General features: G+C 42.3%; 2 protein-coding genes and 1 pseudogene across 2 annotated transcripts; all 3 read left to right on the top strand.

Moving 5' to 3' along the window:
• The first annotated feature begins 5,419 nt into the window (after positions 1-5,419).
• On the top strand, positions 5,420-7,949 carry LOC118997262 (protocadherin alpha-6-like). The gene has a single exon (XM_037060855.1). It carries the CDS (start codon positions 5,484-5,486, stop codon positions 7,947-7,949), a length of 2,466 nt encoding a protein of 821 aa, XP_036916750.1. The 5' UTR covers positions 5,420-5,483.
• Positions 7,950-12,039: 4,090 nt separating this feature from the next.
• On the top strand, positions 12,040-15,079 carry LOC118997273 (protocadherin alpha-7-like). The gene is made up of 2 exons (XM_037060865.1): positions 12,040-14,632; positions 15,040-15,079. The coding sequence occupies exons 1-2, from the start codon at positions 12,252-12,254 to the stop codon at positions 15,077-15,079; spliced, it is 2,421 nt and encodes an 806-aa protein (XP_036916760.1). The 5' UTR covers positions 12,040-12,251.
• Positions 15,080-18,382: 3,303 nt separating this feature from the next.
• Positions 18,383-20,814, top strand: LOC118997277 (protocadherin alpha-8-like; annotated as a pseudogene).
• Positions 20,815-24,958: the final 4,144 nt, after the last annotated feature.

Here is a 24,958-nt window from a genome sequence, read left to right on the forward strand (position 1 = left end):
CATTCTGTATAGCTTTCGATTTTTCCTTGATTTTGCATCCATACTCAATCATCTGTGAGCATCCTGATTACCAGTGTTTTGAACTCTGCATCTGATAGGTTGGCTATCTCTTCATCAGTTAGTTCCTTTTCTAGAAGTTTGATCTGTTCTTTCATTTGGGCCATATTTCTTTGTCTAGGTGCACCTGTGAAGTTGTTAGAGGGCAAGGCCTTAGGAATTCATCAGGGCATGGCAACCCTCTTTGCTGTGGTGCTATATGTGGGCTAGGGGTCAGAGATGGAACAGTGTCACTTTCTGAGTGCTTGCCCTACTTTCAGTCACTTTCCCTGCTACCCACAACCCAATTAGGCCTTTTGGTGCTGATTTTCAGGTGGGTGGGCTTGTATACTCTCTGAAACCCCATGGGTCACTCCAACAGATCCACCTGTGAGACTGGGAGTTTCTCCCACTGCTGCAACCTACACAGAATTTTACAGCCAGAGGTTTTGAGGCTTTGGTTTCCCATGCTGGAACCCTGGGTTGCATGGTCTGTCTCGCTTCCCAATTGTTACTCTGGGTCTGCTAGCTGGCGACTTGCCCCATGTCCTCTCCACCCAGGCTGCCCAGCTCTGCCCCTCCTATCAGTCCGGATGAATGTTTCTTCTTCATCTCCTTGGCTGTCAGACTTTCATACAGTTCAGTTTTCTGGCAGTTCTGCCTGATTTTGTTTTGAAATTAATCGTTGTTCTTCTTTTGGTTGCGTGAGGAAGCAATGTGTATCTACCTATGCCTCCATCTTGTACAGATGTCCTCTTTAGTAATTTCTTTTTTCAGTAATGTTTGTGTACTGAATGATTCTTTTCAAGTTTGTCTAAACAGTCTTGCATACTCATGATAAATTTATACTTTAAATATATACTTTAAAATATTTAGCATCAGTAGTTTCATTTTTTAATTGAAAATACGTTTACATGGTTTAAAATATTTCCCTTCCATTTCCAATATCAAGCCATTTAATATACTTTCTTGAATATTTCAAATGCTAGGATAGCTTGCTTATCTTTCTGAAGATACTTTCTTTATATACAAATAAACTGTTGCCTGTTATTTAAATCCATAATACTCATATTGTTTTTCCTTTTGCTTTCCTCAATGTATCTTGGTGATCAAGACATATTATTACTTAAGGGGGTGTCTCATATTTTTTCCATATACACGGTGTCCTATTTTGTAGATATATCATAATTTTCCCCCTTAACATCATTGGAACAATGATTAGTTTTTTTAACTTACATTTTTTTCAATTTACAAATTATTATGTTGGCAAGGGGTTGTTGTGAAATCTCATAGTTTGGATAATCCTAAATCCTAATATTTTTGAATCAGAAAATTTTGGTACTTATGGTTGCTTTTTTGTTTTAACATTAAATAAGTGTACTCTGACACCAACCTCCCTCTTAAGTTGGTTGTTTACCAATACAATTGAGTATAACAAAACTGTGTATTTGAATCTCCCATAGACAAGGGTGCTCTCCATCTCAAATACAGAGAATTGTTTTTCTATACTTGTTAAAAAAACAGTGGGGGCTTAGCAGGTAGTTAATATTTCACATTTCATATTATAAAATTTCAATTTGCATTTTTATTGCTTTGCCTATTGCTTGCATTCTCACATGTATTTAATTTTATAAATGCACTGTATTGTAGTATTCAAGTATTTCTAATACCCCATTACTTTGGGGGGAATCCTAGAATTTGAGAAGTGAGTTCTCACCACTGTGTAAACTTGTAGTTAGAAATGGTCAGACTTTATGAAATCAAGTTAATGTAGTGTTAAAATATAAATTCTTTGATTTATGTTATAACTGCAATCTTTCTTCACTGGGAAAAGAAACTGTTCATAGATTGACTAAACCTTTTTTATCTACATAATCTTTTCCCTTGAATAGAATGAATTATTTCTTTACAAATAAATTAACAAGTATGTAATTTGTTTCTTATGAGAGAATCAACATTTTTCTTCCCTATGCTAATTTATTTTACATAAAAGATTTCAGTAACACTGTATATTTTCTATTAAAGCAAATAAACAATTATTATATTTATTCCACTTAATTGCATTAAATGATAAATTTCTAGAAGTTGCTAGGAACTGCAATGGAATAAGAGTTGATATTTAATTTAGTAAACTAATTAGAAAGTTGAAAGCTGAAGAGACTCTTCACTTAGGGCAAAACTTACGAAACGCCTTAACCACATTAGACACCTACAGCAGTAGGACTACAGGCTGGTGTATCATTTGTCAAGGCTTGATCTCCCTGCAAGCAAAGGAACCTTTTCTTTGGGGGGTTATTACTGTTAGCAAATGAACTCTTTGTTTACCCAAAATAACTGCAATAGAAAGTCAGCAGCAGGGACTACTACACAGGTCTGAGTTATTACTTCGAGGTGTGATATATTGGGAGCGGCTTTGATTACAGTTGTCTGTGAGGATTTTACAAGCATATCAGAATTTTGAAGGAGGGTGGATTTGGCGTGCATCTATTTGAAAAGTCCTTTTTTGTGACTCTGTTTTCTCCTTTTGAGGAAAAGTGTAATGAGGTACAGCTGATGACATTAAGGGCAAATTCATGGTGAAATTTGGGCTTTACTCTAATATGAAGGTAACATTTTTATAGGTAAAGATAAAGGTAAGTTTATAAAAACAGCTTGAATAAAGATCATATTGAAGAAGAAGACAAGGAAGTGATTTATACTGTCTGCATAATGGAATTCATATTGGAGAGTCATCAAAAACAACACCGAACAGTTGGCTTGTGATCACACATTAGGCCACGGAGAAGTGACTCTAATGTCTTGGAACTTCTGAGTTGATTGCACTGCAATCAGTAGAAGCTGGGCTCATGAAGGCGAATGTGGTGGCACGTGAGGAGAAAGGTGGACTGTAGGCAGATTCTGAATAGGGCAGGTAAGGGAGAGGGAGTAATAAAAATTCATATTGGTGACATGAGAATGTTCATGCCATGAAAATGAAAATTTCAAGGGTTGATTTAGGGTTACTAATAATTTCTCTTCATAATCTTCAAGTTGTTATTAAACTATTCTCTAGGAGTCATCATCATGTTTGGGGGAAATGACAATTGTAACCATACAAATGAGAGAAGATGTGGGTTTTGGAATACCTTCAATAAAACTATTTTTTATAGTTTACTTTTTATGTGTTTTTCCCATTACCATTGATCCCCCTTACACCCTCTTCCCTGTCCACCTATCACCCCTCCCCAACCACTGTTGTCCATGTCCATGGGTTGTTTTTTTTCCTTGATCCCTCTAACCCCCAACGCTGTCAGCCTGCTCTCTCTGAGTCTGTCTCTATTCTGCTTGTTAGTTCAGTGCATTTGTTAGATTCTACATATGAGTGAAATCATATGGTATTTTTATTTCTCTGACTGGCTTCTTTCACTTAGCACAATGTTCTCCAGGCCCATCCATGCTGCTGAAACACTGGGAGTGAGTGGGGACACTTAAAGGAAAGCAAACAAAAGGTTCAGGTTGAGAGAAAAAGATGAGGTGATTGAGGAACATCTGAAGGATCAGGATATCAAAGTACCATGGGTAGGAACTTCACTAGATTTAGCAATGACTGAGAAGTATGTCAAGGAAAAAGTTTTCTAAATTTTTGTTTATTTATCTTTAGAGGGTCAGGGAAGGAGAGAGGGAGAGAGATATCAATGTGGGGTTGCCTCTCATGCATCCCCTGCTGGGAACTGGCCTGCAACCCAGGCATGTGCCCTGACTGGGAATGGAANAGCTGAGTGCACTGCAATCAGTAGAAGCTGGGCTCCTGAAGGCGAATGTGGTGGCACGTGAGGAGAAAGGTGGACTGTAGGCAGACTCTGAATAGGGCAGGTAAGGGAGAGGGAGTAATAAAAATTCATATTGGTGACATGAGAATGTTCATGCCATGAAAATGAAAATTTCAAGGGTTGATTTGGGGTTACTAATAATTTCTCTTCATAATCTTTGAGTTGTTATTAAAGTATTCTCTAGGAGTCATCATCATGTTTGGGGGAAATGACAATTATAACCATACAAATGAGAGAAGATGTGGGTTTTGGAATACCTTCAATAAAACTATTTTTTATAGTTTACTTTTTTATGTGTTTTTCCCACTACCATTGATCCCCCTTACACCCTCTTCCCTGTCCACCCATCACCCCTCCCCAACCACTGTTGTCCATGTCCCTGGGTTGTTTTTCCTTGATCCCTCTAACCCCCAACACTGTCAGTCTGCTCTCTCTGAGTCTGTCTCTATTCTGCTTGTTAGTTCAGTGCATTGTTAGATTCTACATATGAGTGAAATCATATGGTATTTTTATTTCTCTGACTGGCTTCTTTCACTTAGCACAATGTTCTCCAGGCCCATCCATGCTGCTGAAACACTGGGAGTGAGTGGGGACACTTAAAGGAAAGCAAACAAAAGGTTCAGGTTGAGAGAAAAAGATGAGGTGATTGAGGAACATCTGAAGGATCAGGATATCAAAGTACCATGGGTAGGAACTTCACTAGATTTAGCAATGACTGAGAAGTATGTCAAGGAAAAAGTTTTCTAAATTTTTGTTTATTTATCTTTAGAGGGTCAGGGAAGGAGAGAGGGAGAGAGATATCAATGTGGGGTTGCCTCTCATGCATCCCCTGCTGGGAACTGGCCTGCAACCCAGGCATGTGCCCTGACTGGGAATGGAACCACCATCCTCTGGTTTGCAGACCTGCGCTCAATCCACTGAGCTACGCCAGCCAGTGCTGAAGGAAAATGTTTTAAGAGGAAGGTGTAATATAAACTGCAGAATAATTTAAAATGTAAAGAATATACAGTAAAATCTTTATCTTCCACTATTAAAAAAATCCATAGGAGGACTTGGATTTTATTGAACAAAAAAAGAATGAACTTTAATAATCTCTAAAGTTTTAAAAATTTGGATAAAATATGTTAATTTAAAATTGCATTCTTTTCCAAGAGCAAAATACAACAACACGTTCTGTGCAGAAATATATGCAATGTTTATTCCTCTACATAACAAGTGCGGGAGAGTTTTCATTTCTAATATCCAAACCTAGTTCAAATCACACAGAAATTTTCTCTATTGGTTGATAACAGCATTTAAATCATTGGAAGGAAAGTTGTTTCACTTTGAATAATTTGACCCCTTAATTTACTCTAAATTATAAAAGAAGTCATACAAGATTTACAAACATGAGGAGATATACTATTAAAAGTAAAGCAGTTTTATTTTACAACAAAGAACTACAGCATAACTCGGCTCTAAGAATTCATTTCTTACTTACCCTTTGGCGCCGCGTGATGTCGCTGTCTACCATGAAGTCACATTGAGCTAATATTCAAACGTATTCTTCCTATTACTGTGTCGCTCTGCCAGTGCTGAAGGATGGCGGGCGCAGGAGATTTGGATTAACAGACACAGATTGTACAGTATTTCACCTTGATGCTGAGAGAAGGTCTTCTGTTGGAAATAAAACAACTGTTTGACATGGTTATTACTCTGGAAGGCCGACTGGGATCTCGGTGTCTGCTTCTCTTGCTTTTGTTCCTAGCCCTCTGGGTGACCGGGAGCTGCCAGGTCCACTACTCGGTCCCCGAGGAGGCTAAACACGGCACCTTCGTGGGCCGCATCGCGCAGGACCTGGGCCTGGAGCTGGCGGAGCTGGTGCCCCGCCTGTTCCGCATGGCGTCCAAAAGCCGCGGGAACCTGCTGGAGGTAAACCTGCAGAATGGCATTTTGTTTGTGAATTCTCGGATCGACCGCGAGGAGCTGTGCGGGCGGAGCGCGGAGTGCAGCCTCCACCTGGAGGTGGTCGTGGAGCGGCCGCTGCAGGTCTTCCACGTGGAGGTGGAGGTGAAGGACATTAATGACAACCCGCCTGTGTTCCCGGTAAAGGAACAAAGAGTGCTGGTTTACGAATCTCGGCTGCCGGACTCTCAGTTTCCACTAGAGGGAGCGTCGGATGAGGATGTGGGCTCAAACTCTGATTTAACCTATAAACTCAGTTCCAGTGAATATTTCTCGCTAGATGTGAAAACAAACAGTGATGGCAATACACAAGTCGGGCTCCTGTTAAGGAAATCTCTGGACCGAGAGGAGACTCCCGAACATAATTTACTGCTCATGGCCACGGACGGAGGCAAACCGGAGCTCACTGGCTCCCTTCAGGTTCTGGTCACTGTGCTGGACGTGAACGACAACGCTCCCAGCTTCCAACAGTCTGAATATGAAGCAAGAATATTCGAAAACTCACAGAACGGAACAGTAGTCATCAGAGTGAATGCTTCTGATCCTGACGAAGGATCTAATCAGGAGATTTTTTATTCTTTTAATAGCCTTGTGCCACCCATGGTAATTGACCAGTTTAGCATAGATTCGAATACTGGAGAAATAACAATTCGAAAGAATCTGGATTTTGAAAAAGTGAATTCCTATAAATTCCGCATTGACGCCACGGACAGAGGCCACCCACCGATGGTGGGTCATTGTACAGTTTTGATAAAAGTCTTAGATGTTAATGATAATGTTCCTCAGATTTCCCTGACTTCGTTATCCCTTCCAGTGAGGGAGGACGCCCCACTCGGTACTGTGATCGCCCTAATCAGCGTGTCCGACCGTGACTCTGGCACCAATGGGCAGGTGACCTGCTCCCTGATGCCTCACAGACCCTTCAAGCTGGTGTCCACCTTCAAGAATTACTTTTCACTGGTGCTGGACAGCGCCCTGGACCGCGAGAGCGTGTCGGACTATGCAGTTGTGGTGACCGCGCGGGACGGGGGCTCGCCTCCGCTGTCGGCCACAGCCAGCGTGTCCGTGGAGGTGGCCGACGTGAACGACAACGCGCCCACGTTCGCCCAGCCCGAGTACACGGTGTTCGTCAAGGAGAACAACCCACCCGGCTGCCACATCTTCACGGTGTCCGCGCGGGACTTGGACGCGCAGGAGAACGCGCTGGTGTCCTACTCGCTGGTGGAGCGGCGGGTGGGCGAGCGTGCGCTGTCGAGCTACGTGTCCGTGCACGCGGAGAGCGGCAAGGTGTTCGCGCTGCAGCCTCTGGACCACGAGGAGCTGGAGCTGCTGCAGTTCCAGGTGAGCGCGCGCGACGCGGGCGTGCCGCCTCTGGGCAGCAACGTGACGCTGCAGGTGTTCGTGCTGGACCAGAACGACAACGCGCCCGCGCTGCTGCCTCCTGGGGCGGGCGGCGGGGGCGGCGCTGTGAGCCAGCTGGTGTCTCGGTCTGTGGGCGCGGGCCACGTGGTGGCGAAGGTGCGCGCGGTGGACGCGGACTCTGGCTACAATGCGTGGCTGTCTTATGAGCTGCAGGCGGCGGCGGGTGGTGCGCGCAGCCCATTCCGCGTGGGGCTGTACACGGGCGAGATCAGCACGACGCGCGTCCTGGAAGAGGCGGACGAACCTCGCCAGCGCCTGTTGGTGGTGGTGAAGGACCACGGGGAGCCCGCGCAGGTGGCCACGGCCACTGTGCTGCTGTCTCTGGTGGACAGCAGCCAGGCGCCAAAGATCTCGTCGCGAGTGTCTTCCAGCCTCGCAAGCTCGGAGGCCGCCCTGGTGGACGTGAACGTGTACCTGATCATCGCCATCTGCGCAGTGTCCAGCCTGTTGGTGCTCACGCTGCTGCTGTACTCGGCGCTGCGGTGCTCGGCCCCGCCCACCGAGGGCGCATGCGCGCCGGGGAAGCGGGTGCTGGTTTGCTCGAGCGCAGTGGGGAGCTGGTCGTACTCTCAGCAGAGGAGGCAGAGGGTGTGCTCTGCGGAGGGGCCGCCTAAGACGGACCTCATGGCCTTCAGCCCAAGTCTGCCTCCCTGCCCGGCAGTATCGAATGTAGGAGAGCCTCAGGATTTAAATGATGATCGTTGTGGCAAAGTAAGTGAATCTTTATTTCTCATTTAATCGTTATTTTGAAATATTATAATTGTTTTCCCCATGTTTCTCTTTACACTTTTCTATTCTTAAAATTTTTATTAATTTCACATTATATACTACTTTTCTGTTTTTAAAGATTTTATTTATTTATTTTTAGAGCGAGGGGTAGGGTAGGAAAAAGAAAGGGAGAGAAACATCAATGTGTGGTTGCCTCTCACTCACCCCCACTGGGGACCTGGTCTGCAGGCCAGGCACGTGTCCTGACTGGGAATCGAACTATCAACCCTTTGGTTCCAGGCCGGCATTCAACCCACTGAGCCACACCAGCCAGGGCTATATACATTTTTTCATTTTTCTTTTAATTATGATCTTTTGGTTCATTATTAAACTTAGTTTAAAGTGTTGTCAGACATTAACATCATTCTGCAGCAAAAGAATTTTTCTTCAAACTCAAAAATTTTTTGCTGTATACCTTTCTCATCTATTTAAATGGGCATTCATAGTAGTATGTTTAATTCTCTAGAATTGTCATATCTTTCCATTCAAACTTCAGGGGAATTATTTCTCCTTTACTCATTAATGTTTTATCATTTTAACACCACTTTATCACTTATTCTTTTACCCTTTCTGTTTCTCTTTCATTTCATTTCTTTTTCTTTTTTGATGGTGAATTTTATTTAAACAACAATGTCAAGTTATCCATTTTGTCTATGTACTCTGTCCATATTATTCATTAAATTTTTAAAAATGTATATATTTTATTTTTAGAGGAAGGGGAAGGGAAGGAGAAAGAGAGAGAAACATCAATGTGTGGTTGCTTCTCACGTGCCCCCTAATGGGGACCTGGCCTGCAACCCAGGCATGTGCCCTGATTGGGAATCCTTTGGTTCACAGGCCAGCACTCAGTTCACTGAGCCACACCAGCCAGGGCTTTATTATTCATTTTTTTAAAAAGATTTTTAAAACTTATTTTTAGAGAGAGGGTAGAGAAGGAAGAAAGAGAGGGAGAGAAACATCAACGTGTGGTTGCCTCTCCAATGCCCCCCACCACCACCACCACGCACTGGTATACAGCAAACCAGGATTATGCCTGGACTGGGAATAGAATCAGCAACCCTCTGGATCGCAGGCCATCTCTCAGTGCACTGAACCACAACAGCCAGGGACATATTATCTTGTTCTTTACATTCCCTTTGACCCCAGTGATTCCTAGAATCTGTAGTGTTTGTTGTTGGCCTTTTAAACCACTTAGAAATAAAGGACAGGAGTTTAGTTAGCAGACTCAATTCTTCTGATTGGGATGAGGGAGTGAGAGGGGAAACTTCATACTCCTTTAATTACCATGTGACACCCACATTATTGCCGAGTATATCAGGGATCCAAACATGGGAGAAATAATAATTCAAGTGAATCTGGACTTTGATCAAGTAAATCTATTTAAAATCTGTGTTCCTTAGACACTGCCAGTTTTTTAAGGGAGAGCTATATCCTCTGATTTAACCCATTCACTATTCTTTCTGTACTATGATTTAAGCTTTTCACTATTTCCTACATGAAAGTAGCAGATTATAGTGTTAAGTGTTGTAAATTTTGAAGTCATTCTTTCTTTCCTAAATTTTATGCCTACCAATTTTGTTCTGTGTAGGAAGGATAATTGTTTAACCCCCCCCAGTTCTCCAGCTGTAAAACTGGGATGATAAACAGTATCTGTCACAAAGAACTTGAAGTATTTAGTAAGCTGATACTTATAAAGTGCCCATATTAACATTTGTTAATCAGTGTTTAGCAAATTAGCTACTATTTTGTGAAGAACAGGACAATTTTAAATATCAGGACGTTGTTGCCATGGCTTCTACATTAATTTTATGTGAACATTATTACACGTTTTACCGTTCATGGGGGAGCCATAATTAGCAAGGTAATCCAAGATGTCTCTAGCATTTTGAATGCCATGTGCTATACTGAAAAGATAACTTAAAACCCAGTTTTCAAAGTTGAAAATTGAATTCAGACTTGGAAGTAAAAAAATGTTTGCTTTCATAAAAGACATTTAATCTGCTGAACCCTCAGTGCTTTGCTGAAGGTGATTTTAGCTCCTTGTGTTGTCCAAGTTTTACCAGAAAATACTAGATTATCTTTCATTGGAATGGTGTATTTTCTCACATTTAAAAGTTGCTCAAGATCGTGAGAGGACTTGGTTGGGGTTCATGTTTTCCATAAATGTATTCGTTTTCCATTCTTGAAATTGCAAAACCATTAATAATGTTTTTTAAAATAAGTAAGCATATAAATTTTTAAACACACACTTAAAAGTGACAAAATAAGCCCTCATTATACTAACCAATAAAGAGCATCATTTGAGTAGATAATTATATATAACAAGCTTACAAACAACATGCTTTCTCAGGAAACAGGCAAGCCATAGCCATTGCTCTTGAAGAAACATTTTTAAAAGGTTCCAAGCAGATCTTCAAGAGCACAGTGTTGTGCCAAGACTCACCGAATTAATAAGACCAAGTCTGGCCTCAAGAAGTTTATAGAAAAGTAAAGATATATGTCATAGAAAAATATGACCATTTTAGAAGGCAAAATATTGAGGTACAAGCAAAGTAAATCCCTGTGGTTGGAACTGAAAAGAAAAATCTGCCTGTTTTCCTTGTTGGAGGAACCCATCAGTAGTTACGGTATTTTTAGGGTTTTCCATGGAGGAGTTTCCCCTGGGGAATAATGAATATAACAGGGATTCGTGAAAACAGATGAACTTAAATAAATGAGTACATGGAAATTCCAAAGGTACCTGGAAAGGAGTAGTTTGTTTTCATCAAAACATATGGTTCTCATGGGAAAGAGTATGAAATAAGACAGGAAAATTAATATGAGAGAAATCTTTTCGGTAACTGTGAGCACCACACAAAGAAATTTTAACTCACCTCTAATGTCAGCGTGAAGCAGTAAGAATAAAAGGTGTTTTTCAGGAAGACAACCATCAGGGTTAAGTAAACAGTAAATGGCGTTATGACAAGAAAACACAGTCAGATGCAAATTGCAATAATTCAGGATAGCAGCAATATTTAGAACTCCTTTAGACATAGATCAATCTTGGGAAGCATTCGAATGCAGATGTAGTTATTTTACTTGTAGTTAGGAACATGGGAATGACCACTTGAAACTTGCTCTGTTAACTACCATAAAAAGAATGAAACACCCAAAGCTTGATTAAAGGACTGCTCTAGTATGACAAATGAGTACCAACATTTATCTAATTAAGTAAACTTACATGGTGAAATAAATAATCTAAGTCAAATTGAAGATTATAAAAACAGTGGATATTCATAAAACACGAGGCTTAGAAAGGATGGACAGAAAAAAAGAGATATAAGAACCATAAACTCTTGAAACAGAATACATAAATTGTGGTGAAAAGAGAAACTCAGAATACTTCCTCCTTACAAAATTCACGTAATACAAATTATTTCCCTTCACAGATCCCCAAAACTGACCACTGTGTTTTCTTAAGAAAACTATATGAATTAGTTGTTTATATTCCTTACTTCTGAAAAACGACCTTTTTAAGATTCTCTTCCATTGGTAGGTTCTTGAGATCCTAAATCCCCAGAGAGACCAAGAATTTTCTTATCAGAAGTCTAAAGAAGTGTTTTCTGAATCTGATCAAAGGATTTTAAAAGTAACATGATTTGGACATCACTTAGACTTTTTAAAAGTTTTTACTCATTTACTTTTAGAGATGGGGGAAGGGAGGGAGAAAGAGGGACATGCCTCTCCCATGTCCCCAGCTGGGGACCAGGCATGTGCCCTGACTGGGAATCAAACCAATGACGTTTTGGTTTGCAGTCCGGGGCTCAATCCACTGAGCCAGGGCGTCACTTAGACCTTTATCCTTATTTTAAAACTTTCTGGAAATGCCTGTTGTTAAAGCATAAGGAAACACAGTTAGGATCATACTAAATATTCAGAAGTTAAGTTTCCTAAGAAAGCCCTTAGCGAACATGAGAATGTTTTTTTTTTAACAAAAATAAAGGGAAAAATCAGAGGTTGAAATAAAACTTTGCATCTTACTATATCAAGTTGAGTTTTGTAATTCGTACTTACTATTTGGGCCACATGATGTCGCTCTTCACCGTGAAATTCTCTCATATTAAAGACGAAACTAAGTCATCCATTTTCGCGTTGGAAAGACTCCCCGCATTGTTACTTTGTCCGGAAACTGAACAATGAGGAGCAAATCGGGAGACTAGAGAAGGAATAAGAAGATTCGTATGCTTTTTGAAACAAGTCACGCCGACTAAAATTAAAAAACAATAATTTGAAATGGTGGATTCGAATCCAGGAGACTCGGGGAACCGCCGTCTGCTGCTGCTGTTGATAATTCTCACAGCCTGGAAGGCGGGGAGCGGCCAGGTCCACTACTCGGTCCCCGAGGAGGCCAAACACGGCACCTTCGTGGGCCGCATCGCGCAGGACCTGGGGCTGGAGCTGGCGGAGCTGGTGCCGCGCCTGTTCCGCGTGGCGTCCAAAAGCCGCCGGGACCTGCTGGAGGTAAATCTGCAGAATGGCATTTTGTTTGTGAATTCTCGGATCGACCGCGAGGAGCTGTGCGGGAGGAGCGCGGAGTGCAGCCTCCACCTGGAGGTGATCGTGGAGCGGCCGCTGCAGTTTTTCCACGTGGAGGTGGAGGTGAAGGACATTAACGACAGCCCGCCGGTGTTCCGGAGAACACAAAACAATCTGTTTATCTCGGAATCCAGGCCTCTTGACTTTAGGTTTCCACTAGAGGGAGCATCCGATGCAGATATCGGGGAGAACTCTTTGCTGACTTACAGACTGAGCCCCAATGAGCATTTCTCTCTGGACGCCCCAACCACAGACGAACAGGTAAGATCTCTTGGACTTGTGTTACGGAAACCTTTAGACAGAGAAGAAGCTCCAGAGATTTTCTTAGTGCTCACGGCCACTGATGGCGGCAAACCTGAGCTGACAGGCTCCGTTCAGCTACACATCACGGTGCTGGACGCCAATGACAACGCGCCAGCTTTCGACAGAACACACTATGCGGTGAAATTACCAGAAAACGTTCCCAACGGAACGTTGGTAATTAAACTTAATGCCTCGGATGCAGACGAGGACTTGAATGGGGATATCCTTTACTCATTTGCTAGTGATATTTCTCCAGATGTGAAATCTAAATTCTATATAGACCCAGTAAGTGGAGAAATACTGGCAATAGGGCATATCGATTTTGAAGAAACTAGAGCCTACAACATTCGAGTAGAGGCGACTGATAGAGGCTACCTTCCACTGGCTGGTCACTGTGCCGTCATTTTGGAAGTTATGGACGCGAATGACAATGCTCCAGAGTTGACCGTCTCTTCTCTGTCTCTTCCTATCTCGGAGGATGCTCAGCCTGGCACAGTCATAACCTTGATAAAAGTGTCTGACCGCGATTCTGGCGCCAACGGACAAGTCACCTGCTCCCTGACGCCGCACGTTCCCTTCAAACTGGTGTCCACCTTCAAGAATTACTATTCCCTGGTGCTGGACAGCGCCCTGGACCGCGAGAGCGTGTCGGACTATGCAGTTGTGGTGACCGCGCGGGACGGGGGCTCGCCTCCGCTGTCGGCCACAGCCAGCGTGTCCGTGGAGGTGGCCGACGTGAACGACAACGCGCCCACGTTCGCGCAGCTCGAGTACACGGTGTTCGTCAAGGAGAACAACCCACCCGGCTGCCACATCTTCACGGTGTCCGCGCGGGACTTGGACGCGCAGGAGAACGCGCTGGTGTCCTACTCGCTGGTGGAGCGGCGGGTGGGCGAGCGTGCTCTGTCGAGCTACGTGTCCGTGCACGCGGAGAGCGGCAAGGTGTTCGCGCTGCAGCCTCTGGACCACGAGGAGCTGGAGCTGCTGCAGTTCCAGGTGAGCGCGTGCGACGCGGGCGTGCCTCCTCTGGGCAGCAACGTGACGCTGCAGGTGTTCGTGCTGGACCAGAACGACAACGCGCCCGCGCTGCTGCCCCCTGGGGCGGGCGGCGGGGGCGGCGCTGTGAGCCAGCTGGTGTCTCGGTCTGTGGGCGCGGGCCACGTGGTGGCGAAGGTGCGCGCGGTGGACGCGGACTCTGGCTACAATGCGTGGCTGTCTTATGAGCTGCAGGCGGCGGCGGGTGGTGCGCGCAGCCCATTCCGCGTGGGGCTGTACACGGGCGAGATCAGCACGACGCGCGTCCTGGACGAGGCGGACGAACCTCGCCAGCGCCTGTTGGTGGTGGTGAAGGACCACGGGGAGCCCGCGCAGGTGGCCACGGCCACTGTGCTGCTGTCTCTGGTGGACAGCAGCCAGGCGCCAAAGATCTCGTCGCGAGTGTCTTCCAGCCTCGCAAGCTCGGAGGCCGCCCTGTTGGACGTGAACGTGTACCTGATCATCGCCATCTGCGCAGTGTCCAGCCTGTTGGTGCTCACGCTGCTGCTGTACTCGGCGCTGCGGTGCTCGGCCCCGCCCACCGAGGGCGCGTGCGCGCCGGGGAAGCGGGTGCTGGTTTGCTCGAGCGCAGTGGGGAGCTGGTCGTACTCGCAGGAGAGGAGGCAGAGGGTGTGCTCTGGGGAGGGGCCGCCCAAGACGGACCTCATGGCCTTCAGTCCCAGCCTCCCACAGGGTCCCAGTTCTGTGGACAAGGTAAATCTAAAGAAATTTTATTTTCGGCAATTTAAAAACACATTTTAAAGGTTTTTGGCTAAAATATTTCTTATATAACTTATTCTATTTTTAATGTAATGGCTCTATTTACACTATTTCTTTACTCTGAATATAGTTATGTTAAATATGCACTTTTGTGCTACCTTGGAGTTTAAAATTGGCGATTTATATTTGTGTTTTATTTTTTGCGTAAAAGTTTTACTAATTGGAATTATAGGTTCTCTTTGAGTTATATAGTGGAATTCCCTAACTGAATCTTTACATGGTCATACTTTATTGTAAAGTCTGTAAATTTTTAAAGTCTAATGATATATTTTCCCTGACTGGTTTGACTCAGCTGATTGGGTGTGTAGTCTTGCAACGCCAAAGGTCCTCCGTTAGATTTCCAGTTAGGCACATGCCCCGGTTGCAGGTTTCATCCTGTCCAGAGCTTACAAGAGGCAACTGATTGATCGATGTTTCTCTCTCACATCGATGTTTCTCTCCCTGTATCTTTTTCTCCTTCTTCCTCTCTAAAAATAAATAAAATCTTTCAAAATAATAAAATAAAAACAAATCATATGTACTTGACATATTATATAAAAACTTATGTTTTGCCCTGGCTGGGGTGGCTCAGTGGATTGAGGTCTGGCCTGTGAAGATCGCCAGTTCCATTACCAGTCAAGGCACACGCCTGAGTTGTGGATGGGGATCTCAGCTGAGGGAGTTCGAGAGGCAGCTGATCACTCTATCTCTTGCACATCGATGTTTCTCTCCCTCTCTTTCTCCCTCTTTCCCCCTCCCTCTAAATAAATAAATACAGCCCTGGCTGGTGTAGCTCAGTGGATTGAGCACGGGCCTGCGAACCACAGGATCTCGGTTTGATTCCCAGTCAGGGCACATGTCTGGGTTGCAGGCCAGTTCCAGCAGGGGACTCACAAGAGGCAACCATACATTGATATTTCTCTCTTTCTCACCTTCCCTTCCTCTCTAAAGTTAAACAAATAAAATCTTTAAAAATAAATAAATACATACATAAATAAATAAAATTTTAAAGATATATTTTAACATCATCTCTTCAATATTGCCCTTTTAATGCTTACCCTAAAACTTGAATTATCCTAATTTCATATCACACTAATTTATTTTCTCTTTTTTCATCTTATTTGTCTAGTAACTGACTTCTTTTTAACTTACCATGTAGAATTTTGCTCTGTCCATGGTGAATAGGTTATATTTATAACTTAAAATGTAGTTTAAATGACATTTCAATATTACATTTATTTTGTTTCTTGATTGTATAATTAATATATTCACATTCAAAATTTCAAGCAATCGCCCTGGCTGGTGTAGCTCAGTGGACTGAATGTGCGGGCCTGTGAACCAGAGATTCCCAGTCAGGGCACATGCCTGGGTTGCAGGCCAGTTCCCAGCAGGGGACTCGTGAGAGGCAACCATACATTGATATTTCTCTCCTTCTCTCCTTCCCTTCCCCTCTAAAGATAAGTAAATAAAATCTTTTTTAAAAAGTTAAACAATTTTTCAAGCAATCAAATCTACTATATAGTGATAAGTCTCACTATCACCTTCAACCCTAAATTGTTTGTTTTAAACTCTCTGAATTGCTGAAATATTTAGAAAATTTTTAGTTTCTGTCAAGATTTTATATGTATATAAGTATATACACTCTGCCTTTATTTTAGGCAGAATAACTTAAAATTCTGCACTCATTTTCCCNACCTTTTTAAAAAAGTTAAACAATTTTTCAAGCAATCAAATCTACTATATAGTGATAAGTCTCACTATCACCTTCAACCCTAAATTGTTTGTTTTAAACTCTCTGAATTGCTGAAATATTTAGAAAATTTTTAGTTTCTGTCAAGATTTTATATGTATATAAGTATATACACTCTGCCTTTATTTTAGGCAGAATAACTTAAAATTCTGCACTCATTTTCCCACTATATCTTGGTATTTATGCCACATTATTTAATTGAAAGATTTCTGGTTCTTTGATTGTTTTTGATATTTTTAAAAATCTGCATTTTTATTGTATGGATATATAATGATTTATTTATTCATTTCTCTTTTTATACATGAGTGGAACAATATCTTAATTATACAAACTAATAGCCATTGGTATTGTCAACTTTTACAGTTTGTAAAATATTAAAATTATTTTTGATTGGTTAGAAATTATTGTCAACTTTTATAGTTGGTAAATCTTAGCATACCTTTGGAAGTTATTTTAGGGTGTCTGTTTATTGTTTTTAGTGTTCTTTCACACACAGGTAGAGATTTGAAAATTCAAGAACTTTTCCCAGATTCAATGGAATTATTTACCATTGACCAGTAATTTGTATCCATCATAACCAGACCAAATTTGCTGCTCTTGTTGAAAGAAGGCAATTTTGTAAGAAAAACCTATAAATATTCTAACTCTTGATGATGGTAATTGTTCTCCTATTTTTTACTGCTTTATTTTTGTTTTATTCTCAGGTACATTACACACTTTTTTCCAAGCATATTTAAAGAATATTATAAAATTTTACTTTGGGGGTGGGGGAATTACTAGAAGTTGATAAAATTCCTCCCCCAAACTCCAATTTTTATTCACTTCCTTATTAAAGTACTTTGTTTTTAGAAATTTAATCTCTGACATACTGAGGCTATGGAATTTCCTTTTGTTGGTAAAAAGTTCTCATAGAGATATTTAACAATGCAATTATCTGTACATAATCTTTCTCATTATTTTGAAGATAGTCTGAGTATGTTAACTGAGGATAATGTAAGTAATTTCACATAAAATGTTTATTTTCCCCTTCCACATTGCTTGTATTTATGTAAGAATTTTAAATGTATTGATTTTTATCACCAAAAAATGTCACTGTGATTACATGTTAATCACATTTCCACACATCTGAATTGCTAGGGACTTGATTAAAAGCCATACATGCTGCTTTACATAAGTTTTAAGAATTAGAAATCTTCAGTTAGATAAGAATGAAATTCTCTTACCTCCCAAGAAAACCTTTAATGTAAAAGATGCGGGTTAATACGTAAAGTCTTTTCTGATTTTAAGAAAAGGGTTTCTTTGTTGTCCCAAAATAGCTAAAATAGAAAGTCAGTGATAAGTGTCTCTATAGAGATTCCAATTAAATATATTAAGACAGATCTCATTGAGTAAAGGTTTTTTTAAAAATCACAGTTGCCTTTGAGGGTTCAAGTATTCCAAACTCTTGAGTGATGGGAAGACCACAAGTTGTTTGAAAAGTCTTTACCATTGAGAATTGCTAATATATGAATTCAAAGGAGAGCTTAAGCACCTACTGTTGAGTCATTTAAGATGAATAAATTAAGTACTAACTTTTGAGGTGGACATATCAATGTTTAAAATATTGAGAAGAAATTTCTGTTTGAGGAAAGACAGCCCCAGCTGGAACAAAATTAATGTAAGGAGCCAGATGATATAAATGCCTCTACAATTGTTAAAGGTGAAGAGTAACTATTACATAGGATAAGGAAAAATAAAATATTCACTGAATTAAAAGAACCCCGTTCTAGAGAAGGTAAGTGAAATCAATAATTATTACCCTTCAGAGCCGCATGATGTCGCTGTCTACCAAGAAGTTCTGCCTAGCCAAGCTCCAGCCTTCTCCACCAGTCCCGTACAGTCTCTAAATGCTGCACACTGGCGGAGGCAGCGGAACTGGATTAAACACTCAAGGCATTGCAGTAGTTCGTCTCATACCAGTCAGGCTCTTTAACAACAATAAAACGAAAACTTGACATGGTGTTTTCTTGGCGAGGAGGCCCGGAAGCCCGGTGTCTGCTGCTCTCGCTTCTGGTCCTGGCTGCCAGGGAGACTGGGAGCAACCAAGTGCACTACTCGGTCCCCGAGGAGGCTAAACACGGCACCTTCGTGGGCCGCATCGCGCAGGACTTGGGGCTGGAGCTGGCGGAGCTGGTGCCGCGCCTGTTCCGCGTGGCGTCCAAAAGCCTCGAGGACCTGCTGGAGGTAAATCTGCAGAATGGCATTTTGTTTGTGAATTCTCGGATCGACCGCGAGGAGCTGTGCGGGCGGAGCGCGGAGTGCAGCCTCCACCTGGAGGTGGTCGTGGAGCGGCCGCTGCAGGTCTTCCACGTGGAGGTGGAGGTGAAGGACATTAATGACAACCCGCCTGTGTTCCTGGTAAAGGAGCAAAAGCTATTTATTTCAGAATCAAGATTGCCAGATTCTCGGTTTCCGCTAGAGGGTGCTTTGGATGCAGATATTGGAGCTAACTCCGTTTTAACCTATAAGCTTAGCTATAGTGATTACTTCATGCTAGAGGTGAATTCGAAGAGTGAAGAGAATAAGCAAGTTGAGCTCATCTTAAGGAAAACTCTGGACCGAGAGGAGACTCCCGAACATAATTTACTGCTCATGGCCACGGACGGAGGCAAACCGGAGCTCACTGGCTCCCTTCAGGTTCTGGTCACTGTGCTGGACGTGAACGACAACGCTCCCAGCTTCCAACAGTCTGAATATGAAGCAAGAATATTCGAAAACTCACAGAACGGAACAGTAGTCATCAGAGTGAATGCTTCTGATCCTGACGAAGGATCTAATCAGGAGATTTTTTATTCTTTTAATAGCCTTGTGCCACCCATGGTAATTGACCAGTTTAGCATAGATTCGAATACTGGAGAAATAACAATTCGAAAGAATCTGGATTTTGAAAAAGTGAATTCCTATAAATTCCGCATTGACGCCACGGACAGAGGCCACCCACCGATGGTGGGTCATTGTACAGTTTTGATAAAAGTCTTAGATGTTAATGATAATGTTCCTCAGATTTCCCTGACTTCGTTATCCCTTCCAGTGAGGGAGGACGCCCCACTCGGTACTGTGATCGCCCTAATCAGCGTGTCCGACCGTGACTCTGGCACCAATGGGCAGGTGACCTGCTCCCTGATGCCTCACAGACCCTTCAAGCTGGTGTCCACCTTCAAGAATTACTTTTCACTGGTGCTGGACAGCGCCCTGGACCGCGAGAGCGTGTCGGACTATGCAGTTGTGGTGACCGCGCGGGACGGGGGCTCGCCTCCGCTGTCGGCCACAGCCAGCGTGTCCGTGGAGGTGGCCGACGTGAACGACAACGCGCCCACGTTCGCCCAGCCCGAGTACACGGTGTTCGTCAAGGAGAACAACCCACCCGGCTGCCACATCTTCACGGTGTCCGCGCGGGACTTGGACGCGCAGGAGAACGCGCTGGTGTCCTACTCGCTGGTGGAGCGGCGGGTGGGCGAGCGTGCGCTGTCGAGCTACGTGTCCGTGCACGCGGAGAGCGGCAAGGTGTTCGCGCTGCAGCCTCTGGACCACGAGGAGCTGGAGCTGCTGCAGTTCCAGGTGAGCGCGCGCGACGCGGGCGTGCCGCCTCTGGGCAGCAACGTGACGCTGCAGGTGTTCGTGCTGGACCAGAACGACAACGCGCCCGCGCTGCTGCCTCCTGGGGCGGGCGGCGGGGGCGGCGCTGTGAGCCAGCTGGTGTCTCGGTCTGTGGGCGCGGGCCACGTGGTGGCGAAGGTGCGCGCGGTGGACGCGGACTCTGGCTACAATGCGTGGCTGTCTTATGAGCTGCAGGCGGCGGCGGGTGGTGCGCGCAGCCCATTCCGCGTGGGGCTGTACACGGGCGAGATCAGCACGACGCGCGTCCTGGACGAGGCGGACGAACCTCGCCAGCGCCTGTTGGTGCTGGTGAAGGACCACGGGGAGCCGGTGCTGGCGGCCACGGCCACTGTGCTGCTGTCGCTGGTGGACAATGGCCAGGCTTCGAAGATCTCGTCTCGGATGTCGAAGGAGGCCACGAACCCAAATCTGGCACTGGTGGACGTGAACGTGTACCTGATCATCGCCATCTGCGCAGTGTCCAGCCTGTTGGTGCTCACGCTGCTGCTGTACTCGGCGCTGCGGTGCTCGGCCCCGCCCACCGAGGGCGCATGCGTGCCGGGGAAGCGGGTGCTGGTTTGCTCGAGCGCAGTGGGGAGCTGGTCGTACTCGCAGGAGAGGAGGCAGAGGGTGTGCTCTGGGGAGGGGCCGCCCAAGACGGACCTCATGGCCTTCAGCCCCAGTCTGCCACCCTGCCCCGTGCCAGTGGTGGAGGTGGAAGAACAGTCTATTGGAGGGGATCACTCTAAAAAGGTGGGTATTACTTTTTACCGGTAATTTTCATATTTTGTTTTTTGAATAACATTTTATTTCACTATTCCCCGGTCACATACATATCTTGGGATATTTTCATCTTTCTACAGCATATGTCTATAATACCTTAAGTATATCTAGTAATACCTATTGCAACACAGTTTGTTTTAAGTTCACTTTATGTTTGTCTATTGTACTCTATGCATCGACTTTTGCTTGATACTTCTATTTTAAAAAATATACCATTTATCCTGATTTATTTATATTTTAATACAAATATTTCATGCTGGTTATAGGTTGTTTCATGTTCCATTATCTTTTTAATGTTATAAATATTTGTAGGATCAGTACTCTAATTCATAAGTTTACTCACTTTTCAAATCTAAATTTTATTTTATTTTTAAAAATGTTTTATTTATTTTGGGGGGAAGGGAAGGAGAGAGGGAGAGAAATATCAATGTGTGGTTGCCTCTCATGTGTCCCCCACTGGGAACTGGCCTGCAACCCAGGCATGTGCCCTGACTGGGAATCGAACCGCGATCCTTTGCTTCGCAGGCCCGCTCTCAATCCACTGAGCTACGGCAGCCAGGGCTCAAATCTAAATTTTAAAATGACCCTGTTATAGTAAGAGAAAAACTGATCTGATCAATTCTTTTTCTGATAAAAAGTGCTTTTTGCTCCCTTAGTAAAGAATATGTAGTGTGCTCTGACTGGTGTAGCTCAGTAGACTGAGCATGGGCCTGTGAACCAAAGGGTCGCCAGTTCAATTCCCAGTCAGGGCACACGCCTGGGATGCCGGCCAGATCCCCAGTAGAGGACACAGGAGAAGCAAAACCATACATTGAATTTCTCTCCCTCCTTCCTCCTCTCTCTAAAAATAAGTAAATAAAATGTTTTAAAAATTAAAAAAGAATATGTGTAGTGTAATATAACTTATAATGTGTAATAGAAATTTAACATTCAGAAATTATATTTTATTCTTTTTTGCTATTTTTATCATTTATTTATTTAGTTTTTATTTATTTTATTATATTTTAATTGCTCAAGTACAGTTTTCTGTCTTTTACTCCTATCCCAGCCCCCCCATTTTATTCTTAATAGTACAGTATGCAGATTGGAAGTTCATTCATTAAAATGTTCTAATCTGTGTAATTAACTTGTGTTTTGAACTTTAAACATTTTTCATTTTATTCTGATATGGTGGTACTTGTGTTAGTGTGTGTTATCACTTATTTTAGTAGTAACACCTTGAAGTTTCATAGTTATTTATATAAATGTATCCAATAGCTCTTTATCTTCTACTCATTTATTAGGGAGAGGTGTTGCTTGTGATAGTCAAGCATTAGCTCTTCCACTTTGAGGAAGGGGTCACGATTGTGTTTACTAATGGAGAGCATTTGAAAGTCACTTTTAGTTTTAGGAAATTGAAAATGGTTACCTTCATCCAAATTAATGCTGGGAGTTTGAAGAAAAAAACAGAATTACTCTTTTAGAATGTTTTCTACTTCTCTGGTGTTGTGTAGAGCAATTTAGTCTGACAGCTTCTCTTGTCATCTGAAACAGGGTTGTATTGGGTGATGTAGATTCAGAAATGCAAGACGATTCACTTTTATGGTAGCCAACACTACCCTTTTAGCTAGGCCCGATGTCTGTTATTCCATTTAAACATTTTCATTAATTTCAGAGTTACTAAATAGCAATGTAAGTCCTTCATTATCCTGACTCTGGTTTTTAGCAATTACTTTTTTCTTTCTGGATGCAGACTGAGTTTTTACTCTATGTGCTTCATAAATAACTTCCAGTAAAACTTGACATCTCAGGTCAAGTTTAGGAACACTAAAATGAAAATTGTGTCAAGAATTTAAGCGTGGCGTTGCCTTCAATGTTAATACTTTCCATGGCTCTTAGAGATTATAGGTGGTAAGTTATGCAGAGTATTTCAACTTGGGTAAAGAATTCCTTCCCCTCATATCTGCCCTCTCTTTCAGACCTTCATAATGTCAGCGGGCCCCTCTGCAGAAAAGCCTTGTCTAAAGATAACTCTTGATGTGAGCTATAAATAAAACATAGAATTATGTGTTTACTAATTTCATCCTATTTGTTTACTTCACCTTCTTTTGGATATGTTTCCTCAAAAAATACAAGTATCCCCCCCCAAATATTAACATAACAGATTAGGACTTTATCCAGCAGTACAATAATCCTAAAGTCTATGGAAAAGAAAGTGCAGAAAGGAAAGGAAATGATGAAATAGTTCAGAATGAGAAGTTGAGATAGTAAAGACAAATTTTTCTGATATTAGTTTGACAGTGTCTTTCTCTGGCTCTGTTAATAGAGATAAATATTCTTTAAAACTTTGTAAGTAGTCTCTCGCATTCAATGCAGAATGTTTAAAATTTCAGAACAAAAACAAATTTTCTCAGATGAAGGATTTTTTAACATAACTAATGCCAAAAATTAGCCCATTTCATTTAAAACTATAGCATCCCACAAAAGAGTAAAACTATAGTATCTTATTCTTATAATCATATTTAACCTGCTCTTTACTAGATGTTATTAAAGTGAGGCTAATCACAGAGTACTCTTAAACTCTGGTGATATTGTAGTTTTGATAGTCTGTTTCAATATGAGTAGCCAGCCCTTAGGTTTATTGACATACTGTAGTTATTTAGCAATATGGACACCTTGAAATGTGGGGGCTTTAAAGGTATCTTTCATATATACTTAATTAATGGAGTAGCTCTTTAAACCAAAAATGAAATGGTCCTTCAGCATGGAGTCATTCCCAAGAGATGAAATTATTTCAATCAGCAAAAGAGGTCTATTTCTTAGTCATGCCTTTTTTGAATTTGTTCACTTCCATGTGCTAAAATTTTTCTTGCTCTTCTTTAGGCAAATATTTTGGTCTTGAATGGGTGGCTTTCACAATTAAAAAAGAATCAGAAGTAATTCGAATGATAAAACTTTGGCATAGATTCACTGAAGTAGCAGTTTAAAAAGCACTTAAAATGGAGAGTGCATTTTTACATAGAACCTTAGATTCCCTTGGGTATCCACTTACAATTTTTTTAATAGAAAAATTTGGGTTTTACCCAATGGCTGCCATCTTAGTGGACAGATTTCAGATATTGGATAGTTGGTTCCTCAGCAGTCTTGAGAATGATTAAAACATTTTTCTTTTAAAAAAGATTTTATTTATTTACTCTTAGACAGAGGGGAAGGGTGAGACAAAGAGAGGGAGAGAAACATCAATGTGTGGTTGCCTCTCACATGTCTCTCACCAGGGACATGGCCTGCAGTCGAGGCATGTGCCCTGACTGGAAATCCAACCAGCGACACTTTGGTTCCTGTGAGCCAGTGCTCAATCTACTGAGCCACACCAGCCAGGGCTAAAACATTTTTCCTTTTAAAAAGACAACACTGATAAACTTTATTGTAATTGAACAGGCATGAAAATCTCAATGTATTTTGTTTGTATTTGAGATGAAAACAGTAAAATAAAATTGAATGAATGAGTTTTAGAATGGCCTTCATACCATAGTTTCTTTAAGCCAATTCTGGAATAAAATGGGTATAAACAGACAAATACAGCAAATATATAAATATTTAGTAGTGTGGGTTTTTTAAATGATTAGAAGTAGCAATGGAGGTAATGCAAATTGAAGGTGTCCTTCAGGATGAAACAACAATATTCACCCAAGAGAAAAGACAAGATTTGGGGGGAAAAACACTTTAAAATGAGACAAAGGTAAGTATACTTTGTATTTCCAGAGACCAGTACTTGGTAAATTCATTAACATCAAAGTAATTAAATCCTTGGATGAACTGATAAGTAGCTTACACATCAGCAGTGATTTAAAATATCGTTATGTTAAAGAGGTAACTTAGAGAACTGGCATCTTGAGTTTTCCTTTGCACCACTGGACTAAATGTTTAGAATAATTTAATATCTTACAAGGGTTAAGCAATAGAAAACTTAGAATGTTAGCAATGGGGTAAATTTAATAAGAAACCATACCAAAAATGATCAATTTCTAAAAGTCTAAAAAGAACAGTATCACGAGCAACCTACAACGTAGTTTTCATCTTCATACACATGGTAATACAGCTGTGCGGAAGTACATCCTCTTAGATGTCTACATGCGAGGTAAAACTCTTCTTGGAATTC

This window comes from Sturnira hondurensis, unplaced genomic scaffold (genome assembly GCF_014824575.4).
Source record: "Sturnira hondurensis isolate 20B ecotype Veracruz unplaced genomic scaffold, ASM1482457v3 Scaffold0001120, whole genome shotgun sequence".
Classification (NCBI taxonomy): Eukaryota; Metazoa; Chordata; class Mammalia; order Chiroptera; family Phyllostomidae; genus Sturnira; species Sturnira hondurensis.